This window comes from Cetorhinus maximus, chromosome 4 (assembly GCF_964194155.1).
Source record: "Cetorhinus maximus chromosome 4, sCetMax3.hap1.1, whole genome shotgun sequence".
Lineage (NCBI taxonomy): Eukaryota > Metazoa > Chordata > Chondrichthyes > Lamniformes > Cetorhinidae > Cetorhinus > Cetorhinus maximus.
The window spans coordinates 18113884-18141434 of NC_135882.1; the positions used below are offsets into that span (position 1 = coordinate 18113884).

General features: G+C 40.4%; 1 protein-coding gene across 2 annotated transcripts in view; it reads right to left on the bottom strand.

The window, feature by feature from the left end:
* The window catches only part of LOC144679523 (arf-GAP with SH3 domain, ANK repeat and PH domain-containing protein 1-like), a 346344-nt gene that overhangs the window by 173721 nt on the left and 145072 nt on the right, over positions 1–27551 (bottom strand). For both annotated transcript variants that reach the window (XM_078539997.1, XM_078539998.1), the window contains exons 8-11: positions 26769–26898; positions 25219–25304; positions 23203–23278; positions 12081–12167 (exon numbers count right to left, since the gene is read on the bottom strand). In XM_078539997.1, coding sequence (XP_078396123.1) covers positions 12081–12167; positions 23203–23278; positions 25219–25304; positions 26769–26898 — 379 coding nt within the window. The remainder of the gene's footprint in view (positions 1–12080; positions 12168–23202; positions 23279–25218; positions 25305–26768; positions 26899–27551) is intronic.

Sequence of the window (27551 nt, forward strand, 5' to 3'; positions counted from 1 at the left end):
ACCTGTGGCACATCGAGGTTCCAATTGTAGCCCACAAGACATTTTTGTCCAGGTCAACTATGAATTACCGCCAAAAGTATCAAAGGCGCAACCTCCCGCATCCACCAGCAACCGTGACGACCTCACTGCGCTTGCGTGTCCACAATTCACGAGTCGATCAGCGAGTCCCGCGAATTGTGGGTATGCAAGTGCAGTTAGACTGTCGTGGTGGCCAGTGGACGCGAGAGGTTGCTCCTTTGCTACTTTGGCAGTAATTCAGTAAGTACACACTGGCAGCTATATGTTTAGCTCCTGGTGAAGAGGAAGAGAGAGAGAGAGAGACAAGCCACAAAGCAATGCCAGATATTTTATTCAGCTCTTATTTAATTTGCCCCTATGTGAAGTGGCATGATAAAGGAGGAAAATCAAGAGCAAAATCAAAAAGTACAGAGGAAGTAGTAGCTAAAAATAGGAAAATCAGTGATGAGGGCAGCATGGCAGGAGAGAGTTGGGAGCTGGATTATTTTGTTATTGAACAGAAAGGTAAGCCATTTTGTTCAATTTGCAATGAGGTGATATCAGTTCCAAAAAAATAATTAAGAGACAATATGAAACATGCCATTCCTCTCACATGGCAAAATTTCTGGTAAGTTCTGCCCATGGTTTCCAAATTCCAGTTTCCAAATCTGGAAGAAGACATGGAAACACAAACAGGCGCTTAGACGAGCATTAAATGTGAGTGACGCTGTGACTTTGGCTAGCTTTTGTATTGCTTAGCTACGTGCGAAAAATGGAAAGCCATTCTCAGACGGCAAATTAGTAAAACAATCCTCAGGTGCTTTATTTTCTGGGTTAAAAAGCAAGAGGATATTGTCAAACATGTTAAATGTCTGCAACTCAGCAGGCATACTGAGAGTCAATGAACATCAAAGGGAGATAGTTAGAATCTCTCTTGTTGGAGATGGTCATTACCCAACACTTGTGTAGTGTGAATGTTACTTGCCACTTATCAGCCCAAGCCTGAACGTTGTGCAGGTCTTGCTACATATGGGCATGGGCTGCCTCAGTCACTGAGGAGTCACAAATGATGCTGAATATTGTGCAATCAGCAGCGAACATCCCCATTTCTGACCTTATGAGGGAGGGAATGTCATTGATCAAGCAGCTGAAGATAGCTGGGCCTAGGACACCCCACTAACTCCTGTAGTGATGCCCTGGAACTGAGATGATTGACTTCCAACAGCCACAGCCATCTTCCTTTATGCTAGGTATAATTCAGTGCAGAGTTTTTTCTCATATTCCTAATGGCTCCAGTTTTGCTAGGGCTCCTTGATGCTACACTCGGTCAAATGCTGCCTTGATGTCAAAGGCAGTCAATGTAAGCTCACCTTTTGTGTTCAGCTCTTTTATCCATGTTTGGACCAAGACTGTAATGAAGTCAGGAGCTGAGTAGCTTTGGCGGAACCCAAACTGAGTGCCAGTGAGCAGGTTATTGCTGTGTAAGTTCTACTTGATAGCGCTGTCGACACCACCTTCCATCTTTTTGCTGATGATCGAGAGTAGCTGGGGCATTAATTGGCAGGGTTGGATCTATCCTATTTTTTGTGAACAAGGCATACCTGGACAATTTCCCACATTGCAGTAGATGCCAGTGTTGTAGCTGTACAATAAGGAATCAATGTTAAAACTGAAGTTAGGTTCCTTCGGACATTTCTTGCTGTATGGTACATGCGCAGTGCTGTGCATTCCTAGTAGGAATAACTTGCAAAATAAAATAAAACACTGAATATAACAGAAGTACTATATATATTGAAATTAGATAACACTAAATCACCCAAACAAGCCACAAGTAGCACAGCTTGTGTGTTACCCACTGCACTCCTAAAACTCAGCTTAACGTTTTACTTGCTCTCCTTTCCCACCATCTCTCTCTCTCCTCTTCACTATTCTGTCTGTGTCTTCCTACCTCCAATGCACTTGGACCCCTTCCTGACAGTTTGCAGGGGGCGAGCCTGTCCTGCAGAGTGCCGCAGGAGAATCCGGGGGTGAGGGTCAGTTAATGGAGCCAGAAGGGCCATGGAAGGAACCAACAAGAGCCATGGAAGAAGTTGGGGTGGGTCATTCCCTCCCAACCCCCCAGTCAAACACCCTCCAACTTGCTTCGGGTTACTCTCAGTTCATCACCTGATCGGTGGCCAAAAGCTTCCTGACCCTGCCTTACGCTCCTGCACCCGGATCTCAGGCCTGCCACACTCTCCGCAGCCTGGGCCTCTGGTGACTGTGGCAGTGCTGGCATCAGAACATGGCAGTGGTTGGCCCAGAGTTCAGCATGGGGTGGGGCCAGAGTGCAGACTGTGTAAAATCAAAAATTATGACTAAGTTAAAAAAAAGGGCGCTAAAGAATAAACGACATTAAAGTGAAACGACTAAGTGGGGCGACTTAAATTGAAGACTTATTGAGCTGGAACAGCTATGAGCACAGTAGTTCTTAAGCACAAGTCTTCAGTACTATCGCCAGAATGTCGTCAGGGCCCATAGCCTTTCAAGTATCGAGGGCATTCAGCTATTGCTTGATATCACGAAGAGCGAATCGATATAGCTGAAGACTGGCATCTGTGATACTGGGGACCTCAGAAGGAGGCTGAGATGGATTATCCACTCGGCACTTCTGGTCAGAGATGGTTATAAGTGCTTCGGCCTTGTCTTTTGCACTGATGTGCTGGGTTCCCCCATCATTGAGGATGGGATGGGGGTATTTGTGGAGCCTCCTCCTCCAGTTACTTTTCTACCACTATTCATGTCTCGATGTGGCGGGACTGCAGAGCTCAGATTTGATCCATTGGCTATGGGATCGCTTAGCTCTATCACATGCTGCTTCCGCTGTTTGGAATGCAGGCAGTCCTGTGTTGTGGCTTCACCTGATTGGGCCTGGTGCTGCCCTTGGCATGCCCTCCTGCACTCTTCATTGAACTCAGACTGCTCACTGAGGCCAGGTTGTTGCTGCCAAAACCACCTGTAAAAAGGAGCGTTTTTTTTTGTAGAGAACCTATTTCTTCAAATGATCAGGACCATAAGGCATTATTAATCGTGATTCTATTATATTATTAATTGGAATCCTATTGCATCAATAACGAGGATCCTATCACATGAATGTTCAAGAGTTCTATCAGGTTCCTGTTCCTATTACTTAAAAGATTCAGGATACTGTGAGAAATGGATGTTTTGTCTAGATTTTTGGGGAATATTGTTTTATTCTGTGAAAAGACTGTGTGTGTGTGGGTGTAAAATATGAAAAGGATAGAAGTGTTAGGTTTGAGGTACAACTGAATAGGTTAGATCTATCATTTGCATTTTTATATAGGTGGAGAGTTTTTTTGAATATCAAGGGGGAGTCAGAGGTACCAAGAGACATGTTTGCATTTTACAGGAGTTCCATAGGTAAATAGAAGGGGGATATTATATTTTATTGACCCAAAAGCAAAGGCAAGATGGAAACATGAAAGATCTTATATTTGGAAGGATGAGAGTTTCAAAGAGGTGTGAAAACAATATAACCTGAGATGAAAGGGAAAAAAGGTAGAGTTACCGTGGACAGCTTAGGTGAACTGTTGAGCTGGAGGTGTGAGATGTAGCAGCTGGAGCTATAGCTGTGGCTGAAAGAGGATGTAGTTTGAATCAACCATCCAGTCAAGCCAGAAAAGTCTTGAACTACAAAAAGCTGTTTTATTCTGAAGTTTGGATTTTCACAGTAGAGTGGAAAAGAGTTCCAGGTAATGTAGCATGCTTTTACTGAAGCTGCAGCAGCTTGCCTTGGGTAATATTATTTGATTTTTTAATAGTTAAACATCTATAAGGGAGTGTTGCCTGGAAGGTGTTCACTTGTAGTCTGACCAAGTAGTGTGTTTTTTGGGGGAATGTTTTGTAAGACTAAATTTAATTGTGTATCTGTAGTCTTGTGTGCTTAAATTTTCTTTTATTCTTGTTAATAAAACCATTTACTTCTAATTTTTAAAATCCCACAAGTGCTACTGAACTTCATACTGTTGAGATCAGTATGTCCCCTTCTTGTTTTCATGAATACTGAAAAAAGGGTATGGCCTGTAAGCCAAGTTTTCCTCTGGGATTTGGTTTGTGTAACAATTAACATCAGCTGTGATCGTAACACTACTATATTAATAATCAGGATACCATTACATTAACAGCCTGGTGCCTATTATATCAACAATCAGGATCTTATTGGATAAATAATCAGTATATTACATTAATAATCAGCATCCTATTATATTAGTTACACCCTCTATTGCATTATAATCAGCAGCCTATTGCTTCAATAATCAGGAAATTTTGCATCAATAATCAAAATGCTAATGTTAAAAATCAGAATATTTTAGTTAATAAAGTCCTATTGCATCAATAATCAGGATCCTATTACATTAAAGCCATTTATCGATTGTGTCAATATTCATGATCCTCTAAGATTAGCAACCAGGATGCTACTACATTAACAATCAAAGTTCAAAATCATTAATCCATACGCTTTTTCGTTAATCAATGACCTACTGCATCAGTGTGGATCCTATTACATTAATTGGAGTCCTTCCTGAACCCCCCATTCAACAGCTGAAGCCTCCCCCTACTAAACAACTCTTGTAGCCCCCAAATTTTCACTCCGGGGTCACACGAAGTCTGAGCCATTAAAAAGTTTGAGAAGCACTATACTAGTAATTTTAACATGTCCTTTTCAGATACATCATTGAAATTGATAGTTTGCGAAAGAATTACCAAACAATGTATTCTTTGTTCTCCAAATAAGTATCCAGCCCGTTTACTACATGCCACAAAATCTTCTTAGGTCTCAAGAAAACAGAGAGCAGTGAATTTGGAAGATAAGAAACATTCGCTGCCACTCCACACTATGGAAAGATGACTGGTTTTCTACTTACTATTTTGATCAAACAGTAATGCTTATGTTTACAAATCTGGATGAAAGATTACTGAGACAGCTGCCTGATTATTTCAATGCTGACTATAGCCGTAGGGTAAGTAGTTCTTTAAATAATCATATTTGAATGGCCCCTGTATAGAACTCAAAGCAATTTATTTCCTGGAAAACTGTTAACCATGTCTTTTCATTATTCGTGTCAGTGCGCTTGGTCCATTCCATGTAATCATGGTGAATTTTTAAAGATACAAAATCAATGCCTGGTGGGACTGTTGCACTTTTTAAAAAATCAAAGATATGCATGACAGAAGCTGTGAAAAGGAAATAAAACAACATCTTAACATATGTTTACAAGCAGACTGAAACAGCATCACTGATGTTGGAAAGAAGAGTGGCTGCAAGAGAATCCCTTTGGTCGATAGCCATGGGACCATTCACTCAATGCTTCCACTCAACAAATAGATTAGCTAAGAGTCATTTGGGAAAAAAGCATCACTAGAATATGGCTTTTTTAAAAATACTTGAAGCATATTAAAAAATATTCATAGTTTATTAAAGCAAAAAAAAAATCAGGATTCAACTTCAATTTAAAATGCTAACAAGGTTGCTGCAATCAATGTAAAATTATACTTTAAGGGCGAAAAGAGCACCACATATTTTGTAAGCTTTAAAATAAATTGCCCTTTACCAGAAATTCAGTTTTGAGTGGAATCACTGAATGGATCTAGCAAAAGTCCAGGCTTGATTTAATCCAACAGCCTAAAGCTTCAGTGAGCTGGAGTACGGAGTTCAGTTTCATGTTAATTGCTGTTCACAATTATATAATTACCTCTCAAAAACTGTATTTTCCTGATAATGACTTACATTTTTAAAATCAAAAAGTAAGATTTCTGTACATTTTTCCCAATAATTTACATTTTTAAAAATGAAAAGAAACTCTAACATTCTTTGATTTAAATTGTGCTGTAAAATTCTGTTTGGAATTCAAAATCTGTTTTGCATAAAAGCTAACTTCTAAGTTTTTAGTGTTGTATATTGGATACCATCAAGAATACTACAACTGCAATATTTTTTTCTGTTCAATGCAACAATATGCTAGTTCTCAACCTCATATGATGTCCCCGTTGTCAGAAAACTCTTCTGACATCAGTCTTGAATAAGCCTCAACCTTGAATAAGTCTCAATTTCTACCAGTTCAAAATTGGGAAGGCCAATGCCACAGTCTTTGGCCCCTGTCACAAACTCTTTACCCTTGTCACCAATTCTAGCTTCCCAGCCCTGGATGATGTTGAAGCAGACAGTCTGTAACCCTGGCAGTTAATTCAACCCGAGCTGGATTTCTGACCACACACCCTCTGTTCATTCACCTTGCTCCCCACCTCAAATCATCTAGTACTGAAATCCTTGTGTATGCCTTTGTCACCTCCAGACTCAACTATTCCAATGCTCTATGTTCCAGCCTCCCATCCTCCACAAACTTTCACTCATCTAAAACTCTGCTGCCCATATCCTAACCTGCAGCCATGCCCCTCTCATTCCACTCTCTAGCACTGTTGGCATAATTGGCTCCTATTCCCCAAAGTCTCAATTAAATTGCACAACTTTGAATTTAGATCATTTTATGCCTTGTTTCTCCCCAGCTCTAAAGTTCTCATCTGAACTTGCCATCCCTTCTAGCCACCCCTTCCCCAACCCACCTCCCTTCACTCCAGCACTGGTAGACGTGCCTCTGTTGCCTTCACCCCAAGCCCTGGGATTCTTGGCTCGCCCTTCTAAGCCGTTCTGCCTCTTCAACTCCCTCTCCACCTAACAGCACTGTGGGTGTACTGACACCACATGGACTGCAGTGGTTCAAAAAGGCAGCTCACCACCACCTTCTCAAGGGCAGTTAGGGATGGGCAATAAATGCTGGCCTAGCCAGCAACGCTCACATCCCATGAATGAATAATAAAAAAATTTTAAACCCAACTCTAAACAATCTTTTAGTCACCTTTCCTAATCTCTCTATTTCCCCAGCCTCAAATTTTTTTTTGATTATGCCTCTGAGGGGAACATTTGGACATTCTTATATATTCTAGGTGGCACATAAATGCAAGTCAGTTGTTGTTGTAAATCATTTGAGCCATGACTGGAGTATATTTTGAAAACACTTGGCCAAAACCTATTTCCGTTGCCTTTTTGGAATGTTCATGGCTTCACATTCAGGCAATAACTGTGACAAGTTTTAAAAAAGTTAACACCATATATGCACTGGCAGAATATAAACTGACCTCGGATATGCTTTTTATATCATATATATACATTTCTGAATTAGTAGGCCATTCAGCCCCTTCAGCCTGCTCCACCATTCAATAAGATTTTGGCTGATCTGATTGCGGCCTCAACTCCAAATTCCACCTACCCTGCCATCTGCCTCTGCCTTAAAAATATTCACTGAACCTGCCTCCACTACTCTCTGGGGAAGAGTGTTCCAAAGGTTCAGAAACCTCAGAAAACATCTTCTCATTTCTGTCTTAAATGGGAGACCCCTTATTTTTAAACTGTGTCCCCTAGTACGATTCTCTCCCACAAGGGAAAATACCCTTTCAGTATCCACCCTGTCAAGCCCTTTCAGGATCTTATGTGTTTCAATAAGATCACCTTTCAACCCTCTGAACTCCAATCGATGCAGCCCAGCCTGTTCAACCTTTCCCTGTAAGATAACCTCCCACCATCCCAGGTATCAGTCAAGTGAACCTTCTCTGAACTGCTTCTAACACATTTATATCCTTTCTTAAAATTATATCCTTTCTTCAAAATTGTACACAGTACTCCAGAGGTGGTCTCACCAATGCCCTGTACAACTGTAGCAAAGCGTCCCTGCTTTTATATTCCGTTCCTCTTGCAATAAATGAAAACGTTCTATTTGCCTTTCTAATAACATGCTGTACCAGATACTAACTTCTCCTGATTTATGTACCAGGCCACCCAGATCCTTCTGTACCTCAGAGTTCTGCAATTTCTCTCCATTTACATACAATGCTGCTTTTCTATTCTTTCTGCCCAAGTGGACAAGTTCACACTTTCCCACATTATACTCCATCTGCCAAATTTTTGCCCACTCACTTAACCTATGTCCCTTTGCAAGCTTATGTCCTCTTCACAACTTACTCTCCTACCTATCTTTGTGCCATCAACAAATTTAGCAACCTTACATTCGGTCCCTTCAGCCAAGTCATTGATATAAATTGTAAATAGTAGAGGTGCCAGCACTGGTCCCTGTGGCACTTCATTAGTTACAGCTTGCCAACCCAAAAAATACCCATTCATCCCTACTCTTTAAAGAATTAATACATAGTTTAGCACTGTGGGTGTACCTACACCACATAGGCTGCAGCGATTCTAGAAGACAGCTCACCACCACCTTCTCGAGGGCAACCAGGGATGGGCAATAAATGTTGGCCCAGCCAGCGAAGCCCACATCCCGTGAATGAATTAAAAAAAACAAAAATACATTCCTTTAATGCACAAAAACTCAGCAAAGTGGCATGGAGGGATTGTCCTATGAGGAAAGATTAAATAAACTGGGCCTTTATTCTCTGGGGTTTAGAAGCTCTCATTCAAACATACAAGAATTTTACAGGGCTCAACAGGGCTGAGGCAGGAAGGGTGTTTCCCTTGGCTGGTGGGGTCTAGAACCAGGGAACACAGTCTAAGGATAAGGGGCAAGCCATTTAGGACTGAGAGGAGGAGGAATTTCTTCACTCAAAGGGTAATGAATCTTTGGAATTCTCTACCCAGAGGGCTGTGGAGGCTGAGTCGCTGAGTATGTTCAAGACTGAGATCGAAAGTTCAACATATTAAAAATATCAAGGGATACAGGGATAGTGCAGGAAAATGGTGAAGTAGAAAATTGGCCATGATCTCATTGAATGGCAGAGCGGGCTCAAAGGCCTACTCCGGCTTTATTTATGTTATGTTCTCTGCTTCCTGTTAGCTTACCAATCCTCTATCCACGCTGTGTTGCCCCCTAAACCATGAGCTCTTATTTTGCCTAGTAACCTTTGATGTAGCACCTTGACAAATGCCTTCTGGAACTCAGCACATCCACAAGTTTCCCTTTATCCAGGCTGCTTATTACTTTCTCAAAGGGCTCCAATAAATTAGTCAAACATGATTTCCTTTCACAAAACCATGTTGACTCTGCTTGATTGCATTGAGATTTTCTAAGTGCCCCACTATAACCTCCTTAAGAATAGATCCTAGCAATTTCCTTATGATAAATGTTAAGCTAACTCGCCTTAGTTTCCTGCTTTGTCTCCTTCCTTTGTTGAATAGAGGAATCACACTTGCTGTTTTTCAATCTAATGGGACCTTTCCTGAATCTAAGGAATTTTGGAAAATTAAAACCAACACATCTATCATCTCAGCAGCCACTTCTTTTAAGGCCCAAGGATGAACTTCATCAGCTTTTAGTTCTAATAATTTTCTCAGTACCCTACCCTTGGCGACTGTAATTGTTTAAAGTTCCTTCCCCCACTTTTCATCTGATTCAATTATTTCAGTGAAGACAGAAACAAAATGTCTGTTCAATTCATCCGCAATTTCCTTATTTTCCATTATTAATTCCCCATTCTCACTCTCTACCACCACTCACTTTACTCTCTCTTTTCCTTTCTAAATACCTGTTGAGACTCTTACCGTCTGCTTTCATATTTCTATCTAGCTTTCTCTCATACTCTAATTTTTCCCTCCTTTATCTTTGTCATTCTTTGCTGTTCTTTATATTCTGTCCAATCTTCTGACCTGCCACTCATCTTAGCGGACTTGTACGCTTTTTCTTTCAATTTGGTACTATCTTTAACTTCTTTAGTTAGCCACAGATGATGTCCCCTTCCCTTAGAGTCTTTCTTTCTCAGTAGAATGTATCTTTTGCATTGTTGAAAAAAAGAGACGTCTAAGCTTTTCGTCTTGCACTCATATTGGTATTCTTGTGAAGTGTTCTGATAGGGAGAAAATAACAATTTACACTGTATGTGAAGAGTGTGCTGACTGGTTAGCAAATGGGCTCTGATTGGTAGAGACGTTGCCATGGAGAATGCACCAGTGATGTTGACTGACAGTTAAATGTCAGGCACTGTTTGAAATTTAAATCAGGCACCTTGACCCTGATTCCTCAGGGCAATGCCTTGACCATTGAGTCAGTGAATGGCTGTCACTCATTTTGTTTAGCTGAAACAAGTGCAATGTGTGTACATTTTTCTTTGTCTGCAAAAAACAGGGCCCTGTGTATTAATATATGCAGCTTCCAGTACACGCAAATGCACCACAATGCGAGCCCAACTGACAATCTTAAATTGGTTGCCAGCATAATTCTTAGCACACTGAGGACTATTTAGCAAATGTTGTCTAATTGCGGGATCACATCTAATGTTGGGCACTGTGTGTTTTGAATTTTGCACGCACAGGTTGGCTGGGTACAGTCCGTACCTTGCTCGTTGCAAACAGCGGCTGGGGCATGCAGCCTATATACCTAGCATCGCATTGGCACTGAAATTCATATATCACATTACTCATTTACAAATGAGTGGTATGTAACAGCATGTCCCAGCTGCTGTTCACAACGAGCAAGGTATGGACTGTACCCAACCAGTCTGTGCTTGCAAAACTCAAAACACAGTGTCCAATATTAGATGTGGTTCCGCAATTGAACAACATGTGCTAAATAATCCTCAATGTGCTAAGAATTACACTGACAACCAATTTAAGATCGTCAATCAGGTTTGCAGTGTGGTGCATTTGCATGTACTGGAAGCTACATCATCTTCTTCTACATACATTAATACACAGAGCCCTCCCTGTTTTTTGCAGACAGAAAGATCATGTACACACATTGGACTTGTTTTAGCTAAACAAAATATGTAACAGCCATTTGCTGACTCATTCTTTAGGGCAATGCCTTGACCAATCAGGGTCAAGTTGCCTAATTTAAATTTCAGACAATGCCTGACAGTCAGTCATCATCACTGGTGCATTCTCCATGGCAACTCCTCCACCAGAATCCATTTGCCAGCCAATCAGCACTCTCTTCACATACAGTATAAATTGCTATTTTCCCCTTATATTAGTATTCTTGTGAAGTGTCCTAATGAGTGCAAGACAAAAAGCTTGGGCATGTCTCTTATTTCAGCAATACTCAAGTTCTGTACTACCAAACAACTAAAAGTATCTTTTCTGAGTATTCTGAAATATCTCCTTAAAAGTCTGCCTCTGAATCTCTACTGACCTATCCCTTAACCTAATTTCCCAGTTCACTTTAGCCAGCTTCGTCTATGTGCCCTCTTAGTTGCCCTTATTTAAGTTTAAAACACTAGTCTTAGATCCACTTCTCTCTCCCTCAAATTCAATGAGAAATTCATTATGATCACTGTTATCTAGGAGCACCTTCACTATGAGGTCATTCATTAATCCTATCGCACTGCACAATGACAGATCTCGTATAGCCTGCTCTCTGGTTGGTGCTAAAACGTGCTCTAATAAACTGTCCCAAAAACACTATGAACTCATCATCCAGGCTACCTTTGCCAATCTGATTTGCCCAATCTATATGTAGATTAAAATGACCCCTAATTATTGCTGTACCTTTCTCAGAAGTCATTATTTCTTCCTGTATACCCAGTCTTACAGTGTGGTTTCTGCTAGGGGGCCAGTAAACCACTCCCAAAAGTGACTTCTTACTGCTACTATTTCTCATCTCTATTCAAACTAATTCTATATCTTGATCTCCAGAACTAAAGTAATCTCTCTCTATTGTACCAATATCATCCTTAATTAACAGAGCTACCCATCCAGCTTTTCCTAGCTTCCTGTCCTTCCTAAATGTGATGTACCCTTAAATATTCAGGTCCTAGTCTTTGTCATCCTGCAGCCATGTCTCTGTAATGGGTCACAACCCATACTCATGCATTGAGAAAAATCAAGACACTGATTGAACATTGCCTTTCAAAACAAGAATGAGATTATCCAAAGAAATCAGACAAATCAAATTTTTTTTAAAAACTGAGATGCAATGATCAACCAGCATAATTTGTTATATATTAGTTAAATCAGTATAGGCAAAACTATAGATTGGCACATTTGATTATGCAATGTAACTTCTTACTATTTCAAGTACACTTACCTCTTTCTGTTCAAGTTGCAGTGAGGATTTGAGCATGTCACGGAGTGTGCACAGTTGCTTCTTTTCTTCATCCTGTGTTTGCTTGATCTGTGGAAAAGGCCAACATTAAAATTGAAGCCTCGTCATTTATCTGATACCAAAAAGTAAAATACACTAAGTTAGAATTCTTGGTTTCTTCCTCAGAAAACACTTAATGACCCATTTTGTAATTAGTTAAGCAGATTCTCAAAATAATCAACTGGATAACCTCTTAGAAAATATGAATATTTTAAATCAGCTTATGCTCATACTTGATCTACTTTAACTAAGAAAAGTTCCTCTGACAATTGCAAACTTGATTACTGCTAAAGTGACTTTATCGAGATTTCCTACTTAATCAAGTAAAATTTTGACTCAGCCGAAGAATACTGGATTGCAATGTTAATGGGCTTTATAGAGCCTGAGTAACATTAATTTATCAAAACTTGAAGTATAAAAATTGTTCAAAACCACTGTTTTCAAATATATTCTGGGAAGACTTCAGAATCACTACCCACTCTTGCACCAACCCCAAAATCAGACTCCTCATCCAAATCATTATATTGTATAATCATCAAATATATAAAAATTCTGCATGTAGAATGTTTTAATATTGGGGTAGAGGAAGAACGAACAGTGGGAAGCAGGAGCAGCAAGGCCGGGGGTGGGGGGTGGTGGCGGCACAAGAGAGGAGCAGGGGAGCGTGGAAGCATGGAAAGCAGACTAAAGGAACACCAAGAGAGCAGGAGCCCAGAGCAACAGAGCACATCTGCCTGATGTTCATTCACTTAATCCTGGTCAGTGCAAGGTGTCAACTCTCATGGTCGCACAAAGCATTCTGTCAGTAGAAAGTCACCAATTCAGAACAGATGAGTTGTCTGGGAAAGATGCAACAAGGTAGAGGTTGTTTGTGACCACACAAATTATCAAAGTGGTAATTGGGTAATTGTGGAACTGTTGGTTTTATCTGGGTAGGCTGATGTTGACATAAGGAAGGCATTTCTGCTAGGAATCAAAAGCTTCAAGAGTTGCACCCTCACCTTCGTGCACACTAGAGTGTGATCTGTATCACAAGTCAGCGCTGTGGTGCCTGCATGTGTTGAAAATGCTGTTCAGAGTCACGTCTGGTTATGATCAAATCCAGCTGTTGCCAATGCCCTAATCTTGGATGTCTCCAGAACATGTTATGGCATGGTTTGTTCTGAAAGGTGTTAGTTACACAAAGTTCATGGTAGTAGCAAAGCTCTGTTCATTCACATTTATCGTTCTCTGGCCATGATGCTTGAGGCAGGAGGGCTGTGCTTCACAGTTCAAACCCACTTTTGTATCGAAATCCTCCAGTAGATAAAGATGCTTTGAGTTAGGGATGCTGCTGATAGCAGTGTCAAATAATTAGTCTTTTGCCTCCAGGGTGGAGCACAGCATTGCAGCATAGATACTCATGAGTTGAACTGTCCGTTTAAGTTGAGAGGCAGATGGCGAGAACGTTCTAAACCGTTTGTTTGGCGGGGGGCTGATTCTATCATCGAGCATTAATTATTAATACAACTCTGCCACAATATCCTGATGTCCTTTAACACAGATAATCTCAGGGGGATGTATGAAGGGACCAAAAAGGCAACAGGTCCATCAGCGAAGAAAACAGCTCTACTGAAAACCAAGGCTGGGGAAGTCATCACTTACTGCTATAAACAGTTTGAGAGATGGGTGGAATACTACCTTGAGTTTATTGTAGATAAAACACTGTCACAGAGGAAGCTCTAGACGCCATAGAAAGCCTGCCTGTCAAACTCAGTGGAGGAGCTTAGCAAAGCTGTTGACTTGCTTGACATAGACAAAGCTCCAAGTTTTGATGTTATACTGCCTGAACTCATTAAGCTCAGGAAACCAGCACTCCTGCACATCTGCATGAACTCACTGTATCTGAAGGGAGGGGGCAGTGCCCCAGGATACCAGTGGTGCAAAGATTATGATCCTGTACAAGAACAAGGACAACCACAGCAATTGCAACAATCAAGGCATCTCCCTGAGCATCGTGGCAAGTATTTGCCCATGTTGTCCTCATCAGGCTGCAGATCTTGGTTGAATGCATCTATCCTGAACCCCAGTGCAGTTTCAGAACTGGAAGATCTACAATTGACATTATCTTCTCAGTCCAACAACTAAAAGAGAAATACTGCGAACAAAGGAGACTACTATATATTGCCTTCATCGATCTCACCAAAGCATTCAACCATACCAGCAGAGATGGTCTATTTAAGCTGCTGGTGAAAACTGGCTGCAGACCAAGTTGCTCAATGTGATCTCCTCCTTTCATGAAAGCGTGACTGGTAAGGTCAACCATGACAGGGCAGCATCAAATCCCTTCGAGATCCACAATGGTGTCAAACAGATTGCGTTCTGGCACTCTTTGGTATGTTCTTCTCTTTGCTGCTGTCATATGCCTTCAGGTCATTTACAGAGGATGTCAACTTACATACCAGAATTGACAAAAAGCTGTTTAGCCTTGCTTGCCTGAGATCCAATACAAAAGCACACCAAGTTCTCATCAGAGAATTGCTCTATCCTGACAATACCACACTAACATGCCATACTGAGGAACACCTGCAGCAGCAAATGGACAGACTCACAGCTGTAACGAGTTTGATTTGGCCACCAGCAACACAAAGGCGAATGTCATGGTCCCAGGTGTTGCCAGAAAGTCATCTATCAGCATTGACAATGTGATGCTGGAGGCTGTTGATAGCTTTACATATCTGGGCTCCACAATCACCAGCAATAGGTTACGGTGTAGAAAGAGGCCATTCAGCCCATCGTGTCTGCACTGGCTCATTTTAATCTCACTTTCCAGCACCTGGTCCGTAGCCTTGCAGGTTACAACACTTCAGATGCAGATCCAGGTATCTTTTAAATGGGCTGAGCGTTTCAGCCTCAACCACCAACATAGACAGTGAATTCTGGACACCACCACCCTCTTGATGAAAAAGTTTTTCCTCATGACCCTCTAATCCTTCTACTAATCAACTTAAATCTATGCCCCCTGGTAACTGGCCTCTCAGCTAGGGGAAACAAGTCTTTCCTATCTACCCTATCTAGGCCCCTCAATTTTGCACACCTCAGTTAAGTCATTCCTTAGTCTTCTCTGTTCTAAGGAAAATAACCCTAGCCTATCCAATCTCTCTTCATAACTGCAATTTTCAAGCCCTGGCAACATTCTTGTAAATCTCCTCTGCACTCTCTCCAGAGAAAAGATGCCCTTCCTGTGATGTGGTGAACAGAACTGTACACAAAATTCTAGCTGTGGCCTAACCAGCGTCTTACACAGTTCCATCATTACATCCCTGTTTTTGTATTCAATACCTCGCCCAAAAAGGAAAGCATTCCATATGCTTTCTTTACCACCTATTATGATCCCAGCTGAGGTTACCCCTGGACAAGCCTGATCCCAGAGTGGAACCCAGTTTGATAGATCCTAACTTTTATTTGCTCGTTTAGATGTGTGGAGAGTAGCTCCTCAACAGAGTCACAGGAGTCAGCTGATGAACTTTTAACAAAACAGTAAGACATTTATTAGAAAAGATGAACTATATTACAATACTCCTTTACCCACAACTATACCTTTAGAGATGTATACAGATTTGTAAGAATAACAAAAGTTATAAAACCCATCTTATACTCTAATGTCCACAGTAAGTACACAGTCCGTATACCAATAGGGACCCTGTGGTCAGACACACCACACTGTGAAACCAAGTGATAGATGCCACCTCAACCAGATGGTATGGATCTCTCTGCAACTCCCCCAAGACATTGGTCACACCATGAGCCAAGTAGTCTCACTGCACTTCATCTTTCACACAAGGGTTTCCAGTCTCCACTTTCCAAGACCTCGCTTTGGAATCTTCTCCCAACTGATGCTTTCTCTCAGATGCATTCTGCAGGGGTTCATCTCCAGGGTTTCAAACTCTCCTTCTGATGTTTGTCTTCCCTGGATCACCAAATGCATTCAAGCTGTCTTCCAGGCGCACTCATCAACTCAGCTGTCAACAGTCCCACTGCTTCACATGCCCATAGCAAGGAGTTACAGACCTTCAATTGTCTCTTTGGACCTTCTGACCTCTTGCAAGCTGCTCTTGCTTTAAATCTGCTTTCTGTGGCTTTTTTCATTTTAAATCTAAAGCTTGCAGCCTTTCTCTCTGCCCCTTACTCTTAACTTCACTTAATAGGACCTTTTCGAGTTTCCTGTCCTTCCTTTGACTACAGAGTCTTCTTGGGACTTTTCCCGGTTTCACTCCCCTGGATTTTGGGGTCTTTTCTTTAGCATGAGACTTGCTATCTGTCCCCTTTTCTCTAGTCTCTTCAAGCAGCCACTTTCAAAACCAACTGAATTCAAACAGCTTCCAAAATCAAAGACTTTAAAGCCAAAACTCATTCTTAACACCTACAAATACCAATACAACTTACTTAAATTCTATTTCCTAACACACCTTATCCACCAGTCCTGCCACTTTCAGGAACCTGTGGACATGCACTTCAAGGTCTCTCTCTTTTACTACCCCCTCAATAACTTTCCATTTATCGCGCATTCCCTTGCTTTGTTTGCCCTCCCCAAACGTATTACCTCAGTCTTCCAGATTGAATTACATTTGCTACTGCTCTCTCTCCATTCAACCAAACCAGTGATATCATTCTGGAGTCAACAGCTATCCTCGTCACTATCAACTTGATGCTGAAATTAACACATGCATCACAAAAGCTGCAGTTGTTACACCCAAGCTGAGCGAGTGTGGAACAACAGCAACTTGGCTGAGAACATCAAGCTGCGAGTCTACCAAGCCTGCACCTTCAGCACACTCCAACAGTGGAAAGACCTGGATATCATATGCTAGGCAGGAAAAAAGGCTGAACAGCTTCTACCTTCACTGTCGCAAATGTATCCTCGGCATTCTCTTGGCAGGACAAGGTCACTCAGAGATCCTGGAGCATGCCAATTCCATCAGCATACACTCATTGCTAAGCCAGTGACTTCTGAGCTGGCTTGGCCACGTTCATCTAATGGATGACTGCTATTTACCCGAAGACCTTCGACAAGGTGAACTGGCCACTGGGTCACAAGCTTCTGGATGTCCAATATTCCGCTACAAGGGCATCTACAAGTGAGATATGAAGATGGTGGATATTGACACTGATAACTAGGAGGCAGCTGCTGACAGCCGTGACCTCTGGAAGCTGATTGTTTGGAAAAGGATTGGAAGAGGCATGCAGAAACTAAAAGCTCAGCTGGCTGAGAACAGGTCCCAGAGAAAACAGAGCCCGCTGTCTTCCTCTGCAGCAAATGCGACAGAGACTGCCATGCCAGAGCAGGGCTCCTGTGCCACACCAGGCAGTACTTAATACAGTTGACCACCACTGCATAAGTCTTATGAGATGGAAGGCTGCCACGTCGAGCATAATCATCCAATTATTGTTTGCAATGTCTGACTTTGTGACAAGACACCCGTTTCGAGGGTTCCCACGCTATCTGGTCATAGATTAGAGGATAGGGCTCATCAAGGGTTTGTAACTTTGACAGATAATTGTCTTTGAGACAGGACCATTGATTAGCTAGAGTTTTGGAAAGCTTAAAATAGGTGGGGCAAGGGGAGGCATAGGTTTCCTTTAAGAATTATACTGGCAGCCAGCATTTCCAGCAACTTACTGCAAGGCTAAACTTTTTATGCTGCTTTAATAAATACTCTAGGAGGTTTATTGAAACATTCAGCCTGGCTGTCACTGATAGGCTAGATTAAGCATGGAGTAAATGGACATCTGTTAAATGTCTACACTGAGACAAAGTGAGTGGTGTATTTAGTATTTTTACACACTCAAGGAGCATAGAAAAGTATGCATTTTATATTCAAGGAGCACAGACAAGTATGTATTTTACTACGTTATATTTTCATTCATCTACCATGAACAACCATTTGTTGGGCCAAAACCTATATCTTGACTTGGTAAGTGTATTTCCATATTGCATTCAAACAGAGGAGCCACATATTATTCTGTATTCTGCAAATGGAATGTAAGAGAGAGTTTTCTGCTGTGATCTGACAAGTCTCAGGATCATTTACCAAAATATAAGGCAGGAAAGTTACTGCAGATCGTAGTGGACGCTAGATCTACTTGTGGGAGCGGCCAGTAGTGCTGAGTCTGAGAAAATAATCTCATCATGAAAACAAAAACCTGACATCCACATTGGGCTTGGTAATTGGAATTCCCCAGAATAATAGAAGTGCCAAGTGTATCAATTTAGAAGATGAAAATACAACACTAAAATGATTCAAATGAACTGCGGTAAATAAGGCAAATAAGAGTTTGGATTATACAGTGCACGAAATAGAACAGAAATCACAGCATGTGAAACTGAACCCACTGGCTGTCATTCATCTGCAGTACTGTGTGTAGCTCTATTTGTCATATTACAAGGCACTCATTATAACACAGCAAACTGCTAACCATCTGATACCTGGCATCAAAAACCTGAATTACATTAAGAGGCTACTGAAACCAAGTTTTTTTTTAAAACACCAAAGACTGCAAGGTATTAAAGGTATTTTAGGGTCTTGACAAATTGAATGGCAGGAACCTTTTTTTTATACAGAGGATTGTATATGTTCTGAATGGACAACTCAGGAAATGACTGTGGATGATATCAGCAATTTTAAAGAAGGAATTGGGCAAAAATAAGAATAACCCATTTAGCTTATTTCAATACCTAACCTCCAGCTGCTTCTGAAACTCCCGTAACATCATTTACTCCGTTAACCTACATGGTACATCATTCCAAATGTTTATTACTCCACATAAAATAACCTTTTTTCTGACGTGTTTTAATTTTTTTGACTTAAAATTTATGTCTACTCAGTTTACCAGTCTAACTGATCTCAAACTCAAATGCTGGACTTTTCCACCTTACTGAGAAAGGAAAACAACTTGTACTTATATAGCACCTTTAACATAATAAAATATCCCAAGGCACTTCACAGGAGTTAAAAAGGAAAATTTGACACTGAGCCACAGAAGGTGATATTAGTGCATTTGTTAAAAGATTGGTCAAAAAGTTAAGTTTTAAGAAGTCTTAAAAGAAACAAAGAGAAGCAGAGAGGCATAGGGAGGGATTTCCAGAATTTATGGCCCAAAAGCAGCTAAAGGCAGGACCACCAATAGTGGAACAATTAAAATTGGGGACGCACAAGAGGCCAGAAATAGATAAGCATAGATATTTCTTATCTTGGCTGAGAGAGGGAGGGGCAAAACTATGAAGGGATCAGAAAATAAGGATGAGAATTTTAAAATCGAGGCACTACTTGACCAGAAGCCGATGTGATACAGCCTCTGACAGTTACCAAGAAGGATGGAGTTGGTGGTTAGGGAATGGAATTTATGGCAGGGGTGAACAATAATAGTTTGAGTCTTAAAACTTAATTGAGAGAAATTTCTGCTCACCTAGTGCTGGATGTCACAAGTCATCTGTTAATTTAGCAAAAAATTTGTTAATTTAGCAATACTGCGGGAGTTGAGAGAAAAGATGGTGAGGTAGAGCTGGGTGTCATCAGCATCCATGTGAGAACTAATGCTGTGTTTTTTGATATGTTGCCAAAGGGTAGCACTTAGCTGAGAAATAGGGAGCCAAAGATGGATCCATAGGGGACACCAGAGGTAATGTTGTGGGACCAGCAAGAGAAACCACTGGCCCTCTGGCTATTAGATAGAGAAGCATGGAACCAGGCAAGTGCAGACCCACCGAGTTAGACAACTGTAGAGTGCTTGCCGGTGGATGGTGTAGTCAACTGTATCAAATGCTGCAGATAGATCAAGAATAACGATGAGAGGTAGTTTACCTTGGTCACATCACACCACGTGTCATTTGTGGCTTTGGTAAGAGCTATTTCAGTACAGTAATAGGGGCAGAAAGCTGACTTGAGGGATTCAAACATGGAGTTCCAGGAAAGATGGGCATGGGCATGGACTTGGATTGTAACAAGTTCAAGGATTTTGAAGAAAGGCTGGTTGGACTGAGGTGGTAGTTTGCAAGGATGGAGGGGTGATGATGGCAGGTTTAAAGGAGAGAGGGGAAGTACTTGAAGACAGCCATTAACAATATCAGCTAACATGGGGAAAGTAAGTTAGGTGATCAAAAATTTAGTGGTATTAGGGCCATGTATGGTCTAATACTTCGCATAACTCAAAAAGGGTACATCTTAACTTTATCTCTAGGCTGTAAAACTTGGACTTCTCCAAACTTTCCTTTTAGGTTTTTCTCTTTATATGTCGCATAATTCTTATTCAGAGAGTCAAAGAGGAATGTGTCTTCTTTCTATAGCGCAGCAACCAGAGCTGCATACAGTGCTTTGTGTGTGATATGACCAGTGCATTTTAAAGCCTCAGCATAATCTCTGTAGATTTGTATTCAGCAGTTTGGCTATATGCCCAATTTTACTTGCTTTTTAAAATCAAGTTTGCACAATGTCTCAACAATAAAAGTCCATTACTTCCAAATCTTTTTCAAATTCTCTTCCCTTTACGGTATACCTAATCCAAAATCTTGGAACCTTTAACTATTAAGCTTGAAAAGGATTTTTTTTTCAATTTACATTGCTATTGATAACAAAAGCCGAATAGACAAATAGGTGCTGGAAGCTTCCACACCAAGGGGTCAACTTTTTATTCAAGATGGTAAAATCAATCAACAGTACAACAGATCAATCCATGGAGTTGAGGGAAGTGGTCAGAGCTCTGTCTATATTGGCTGACACATCTCACTCCCTCTGGATAGACAGTCTGAGAGACTGGAACACAGATCTCTCTTGGCCTAGTTACTCAGAGAGACTATGAATGTGTCCAGTTTGCAATAGAGGAAGTTAGGTATCAGTTTGCTCAGGGATAGCTAACTCTTAAGTGACCTTAGCCTACAATAGTGGCAGTGTCAAGAATTTTATTATCCTAGCATCATTTAATGCTTGTGAGAGGGTTCCAAACTTCTACCAACCTTTGCACAAAGAATTTCCTAGTTTCACTCCTGAAAGGTTTGGCTCTAATTTTCAGACTATCCCTCCTAGTAGTAGACTCCCAAGTGTATAGAATTAGTTTCTCCCTATCTGTTCCCCTTAATATCTTGAAAACTTTGATCAAATCACCCCTAGCCTTCTAAATTCTAGGGAATACACCCCTAGTTTGCATATCACTCCTCATAATTTGACCCTTGGAATCCAGGTATCATTCTCATAAATCTATGCTGCATTCCTTCCAAGGCAATATAAACTAAGGTGTGATGTCCAAACTACTCTCAGTACTGCAAATGTGGTCTAACCAGGGCTTTATAGCATGATTTCTACCCTTTCTTTTATTATATTCCTCTAGTATAGATGCCAACATTTCATTTGCCCTTTTGATTATTTTCTGTACCAGTTCATTGAATTTAATGATCTGTGTATCTGCATCCCCAAGTCTTTGGGTCTCCATTGTTTCTAGCTCTTAATTTTGAAAGAACCCTGTTCTTTTTTAGATCCCAAGTGGATGGCCTCACATTTGTCTAATCAAAATCCGTTTGCCACAATTTTGCCCAGTCACTTCATCTTTCAATATCTCTTCATAATTATATGCTTCCATCTATACTGCTTACAATGCCATCTATCTCTGTATCATTAAGTGTGAATACATGACTTTCTATTCCATCATCTAAGTTGTGAATGAATATAGCGAGTAGTCGAGGCCCCAACACCATCCTTGCAGGATACCTTGAATCACTTTCTGCATTAGAGTACCTATTATCCCTACTTTATCTCCTGCCATCCAGTCAATTTTCTAACCAGGTCAATAATTTGCCTTCAATTCCATGAGTTTCAACTTTATTTAGCAGTAGCCCATGAGGGACTTTATCAAATGTCTTCACGAAGTCCTTATAAATAACATCTATGACATTCCCCTGTCCACTACTACAGTATACAACTACAAAAAACAAATGTGTCAGGCATGACCTACATACACTTTATAAATCCATGCTGGCTCTCTGATCAGCAGAAAATGTCAAGGTGTTCAGTCATCCTATTCTTAATGCAGACTCTAGCAATTTCCTGACAATAGATGTTAGGCTAACTGGCATACTGATTTCCTCCTCTCACCTTGAACAGCACAGTAAAAGGCACAACTTTTCCAATTTACAGGAGTGGTTCCCAAATCAGGAGAACTTTGGAAGATTATTTTAAAGCAAACTTTAGAAACAGACTTCAAAAGTTTGGTTTTAAAAAACAGCAGAACCTTTTTAACCAATTTCAATTCTAAAACTTTAAGCTTATTATCCTCCTCCTAAAGACACCAGTTCACTTTTGGATACAGTTTCATTCATGCCAGATGTCCACTTCTGCCTCATATGAGCGAATATTCTTTGAATAAACCTAGATAGTAAATGTTGTCACAGCCATACCCAAAACCACGCTCACCTGGTTTCCATATGCATATATTTTCCAGCAGGAGAATCCTGATCAGGATCCTTGAATGATTTCTCTCTCCCAAGTTCAAGGGCACTTAGGCCGACTGTATCACCTCCACTGCATTATCTAATTACTTCGAACTAAGTACAAAACCATGGATCTTCTGCACTTCAGTATAGTGCCTTTGCCAAATAGCCTGTTAAAGAGCTAGAAATTATTTAACTATGTAACTTTATGATGTTCAGCAGCCATTTCTCCTATGTGAAGCAATGTCTATGTTAAAGCTGTATGTAAATACTAATTTTTGTTTTTGGTAAATCTAATCGAGATTAAATGTGTTGGTTTCAGTGCAGTACTCAAGGACAACAACAACCCCAAGAAGAGAGTCAGCTTAAGGTATCTGAATTCAGCCACTAAGAGTACTACAAAATAGATCAACTCACAGATGGAAACAAACAATATATGTTTTCAAAGTTATATAATTGCCCAAAGCCAGGAAATTAACTGTCCAAATCAGCACCAAGCTTGGACAATTAATTAGTGATTGGGGAAATTGAATGCAGTAACATAATTGAACACTAACACATTCAACTATTATACTGTGATAAACTTTAGCTTGCGAATATATTACTTACATTATATAAATCAGCAGCCAGTTTTTCAATATACTGTTTCAGCTTATCTGCTGTTTTTAAGCCATCCTGAAAAAAACTTAAAAATAACATTTGAGAATCAGTACTGAATGGGTCAGCGATAGAATTGTAATTGCTACAGGCATGGTTAAGTCTTTCTGCCTTCACCTCATTTTCAAAATGCAAGTTTCTGAACTTTTCCTCCCACTGTTCTTAGGTTAACCTGTTTCTTTATCCTCCCACTGTTCTTAGGTTAACCTGTTTCTTTATGTGAAGCAATATATGGAACAAGTTCATGGTGACAGGATTAGACATCAAAGAAATTTCAAAATTCTAAGGCGCTGAAAACATTTGTACATACAATATTGTCAAGAAATTTGCTTGAACAATGTGGATGCCTCTCATTTTTAGCAGCAACCAGAGTTCAATCTAGAAACATATTAAAGCAATTTTCAGAATCCATAACAGCACAATTTCTTTGCAACTAACAACCTGCGGTTTCTACATGTATGTATTCAAACTGTTGCAATATCACAATTTTTTTTTTTAAAATTTTCACGTTAGCAAATATTTACACAAAACTAAAGCATAAGTAGCTTAGGTCTTTTTCATTCTGATTTTAAGAAATATATTCCTACATTACAACAGTGACTATACTTCAAAAGTGCTTAATTAGTTGTAAAGCACACTGGGGCATACTGAGGTCTTGTAAAGCATTACCTAATATTCCAGGAGTTGTATTAGTCTTTCAAGCTCCATTCAACCTCATGGTCTTTTCTGGCATTATTTTTAACATTGTTTATTAAAAAATGAATTAGGGTTTAATTAAGGCTTTTAAATGTAAAAGCTTTTGCATATCACTGTGAAAAACACTTGTAAAAGTGTTGCTCTGACATCTTTTTCCTTCAAAAATACCATGCTCTTCCTTTTATCTCAATATACCTGCAATGGCTCAATCAGAGTCTCCTACTCTTATTTTATTTTGTCCCAAGACCTCAAAACTCTGGAACTCTACCTCCTTCAGCTATTTCTTCATATTATAAGCTTCAGCTTCTTAAAATCAAAGCTTAGCATCACTTAATCACTGCATCCTGATTTCTCTTACATTACAACTGTCACTGCACTTCAAAATTATAGTGTTGAAAAGAGCAAAGAAAAGGTAAGAATTGGAGGTAGCAGCAAATGCTTTTGCCAGGATTTTCCCATTGGTGATTTGGGGGCGGGGCCTGCTCGCCGACGGGAAAATGATGCAGGATGACGTCGGGAGGAATCCCCGACGTCATCCCAGTCCCTTTAAGTTTTCAGGAAGGCGGGGCTGATTTCGCTGTCCGCCCGCCGACCTGTCAATGGCCAATTATGGCCATTGACAGACTAATTAGGATTGTTAAAGACCTGCCCGTCCAACCTTAAGGCTGGCGGGCAGGCCAGGAGCCCCAGCGGGCTTCTGATAATACATTAAACCTCATCCACTGGTGGGATGAGGTTTCATGCCCGTTTTTAAAAAGTTTCATAAAGTTAATGAGTTTCTTATTAACATGTCTCATCTCGTGTGACATTGTCACATGAGGGGGACATGTTAATAATTTTAATATTTTTCTAATTTTGGTGTTTTTTTTTACCTGTCAGCAATCTCCGAGACAGCGCTTGGTCTCATGGAGATGTGCGCTCTTTCGCACGCATGCGCTAAAGAGCGCACTTTGACAGATGGGTTATCCCTCTCTCTCACCCCCCCCACCACCCCCGGCCCCGGGCACAGGAAGCACATTGCACTTCCTGTCGGGCAGGCCGCTGGGCGGGCCAATTCAAAACAGCGGCGGGGGTCAGCTGTCCGCCCACCGCCGAGCCAGTGGGGCCCACACGCCCACCAAGGGCAAAATTCTGCCCTTTGTGTCAAATGCTCAAAACACCAGCACCAGATCAATTTATTATGCAGTAGGCTGATTATATCTGGATGTCGTTACAGTTCACAAAGCATGCAAGGCTAAAAAAATAAAGAGATTTTAAAAAAAAAAGACTTACTTGCATTGTGCATGGTAATATTTGATGAGATTTTGGAGCAGGTCCACGCCCTTTTTTGTCTTGATTTCATTCACTTTAATGAGATACTACCCAAAGAAAGACAAATTATGAAAGTATCAGCACAATGTTCTTAATTATGAAAACATCTACAAGCAAATCTTCTCATCAGATGCAATGCTAACAATTATTGTAGCTTTCAAAGGATGTCATTTGCATTGTACCAGTAAGGAGTTAATACTTAAAAGAACATGGTAGAGCATTGTATACTTCATTAACATAATAGTAACATTCACATCACAATTACTTAATTGTGCTGCAGGAATTAATGACTTACTGGGCAGCAATCACTTCATTAACTAATAAAATAATTAAGTCATCATAAACATGTGATTATAACAAGCACTAAAGAAAAGAAACTTCAAAAATAAGCTGATTAAACATTTCAAATCAGAATCGTTAGCACACCAAAGTACCAAAATGATGTGCCACAAAATGATGAGTATGGGTTTACGCCAAGCTGCCACTAAGGGTCTATTTTTCTCCACTTGCTAAGGTGAGTGACTGCAAGCATAACCAGGTTTCCCCATTTTGGAGAATGATTCAATCGGCAGTTGTAGGTCTTCCATACTTCACACAGGTCTCCAGCCATTCCTCATGTGAGCCTCTAGATAATAAATGGCAAAATGCTACCATCAAGATATCTAATATTTACTGATACACACCTGGTTCTACCTTTCCCCTAACTGTGTTGTTTTCATGTTTCAGGGATGTACCTATGCTGCTTCCTTTCTGAATCCAATTTGTACTTCTCTCCCATATTTTTGGTTTTCAGCCTTGATGTCATGCTGTTTCTCTGTCTTTTTGCGATTATACCTTTTTCTGCTTCTCTTTGTTTCTCCACTATTTAGTATCTTCTGTACTTCTCTTTGGTGGGGAGGAATGACTTTGATAAAGATGCAGGTTGCTTTCCAGGGAGATGAGGGAAAGATTCAGCAAAGCATGGAAAGTGAAAAAAAAATTCTCCTAGGAAGAAGGGCACATTGACCAAAAACAGGTCATGCAGATCAGCACAAGAGCTGGGCTTGAGGCAAAGGCAATCCAGTGCAGCACTGAGGAAAACAAATAGGGTGGATGGGATCAGAAGCTTGTGGCCCAAGGTCCAAAATCAGACGGCCATGAATGGATTGACTAATTAGGCGGGAGGCTTGAATAAAGACAAGGGGCTCCCAGGTGGCCCATCTATTGAATGAAAATGAAAACCACACTGAAAAGAGTTTTGAAATATCCAATAAACAAGACACACTCAGAAATCAGGTTAAAAAAACAGCAACACTGGGTATTACCGTAGGAGGCCTCAAATTACAGCAAGTTAAACAGAGGTCCTTCTCAATCTAAAAATGTTGACCATGTTTTTGCATTATAAAACATAAAAAACTTGACAAAAAAGGCAAGCACAGGAAACAAGTTCATGTAGGTCAGAAATGCATGCCATACAACGATACTTATGTATTTGAGAGATTAACTGATATACATTTATATATGTATCTAACCTCACACATCTGGAGTTGAAAGACCCGCCGCTCCTTTTCCATTTCTTCTGCTATTTCGGCTCCTGTAATTTCAGTTCGAATCATCCCATGCTGCTTTGCATGTTCTCTTTTCTCCTTTTCAATTTTAGCACTGTAACAGAGGTCACAGGTTTTTTTCCCCCCCCAATTTCTAGCATGTGACAATAAAAGAACATTTCAACAAACTCCTAATTTCAGCTTATTTTGGAAATTTTGTTAAAGGTGTTGCAGAGAAGGTCGGATTACAATTTTGTGAATAAAAATCTCAAATAAAAAAGATTATAGTTTCTCAGACCATTTGTATAGGAGGCATTGTTGACCTTCATTTTATAAGTTTAAATATATTATATATAAACATTTAGTATGTGCATTTCATTAAAAACTCCCAAGTCTTCCAGTACCTGTTTCTCTTGTACAAATACCAATTACTGTTCTGCCTAATGTTACAAGTTTTAATCAAGTGATATTCTGTACAATTTATGAATTGCATTGAGCAGAGAGAAAGAGGGGAAGAGAGAAGCATACTAATGCTTTTTTAATCCTTAGTTCTAACTTGAAACCTTTATAAACAAATTGTTTTTTTGAAAGCAAACAAAGCCTCTGAAGAAAGAGAGGAGTTAGGAAAAGTAGAATTACAGAATCACAGAATTGTTAGTGTAGGTGGTCATGCAACCCATCACTTCTGCACCGGCTCTCTGAATGAGCAACTCACCTAGTGTCATTCCCTGCCTTCTCCCTGTAACCCTGAACATTATTCCTTCATGG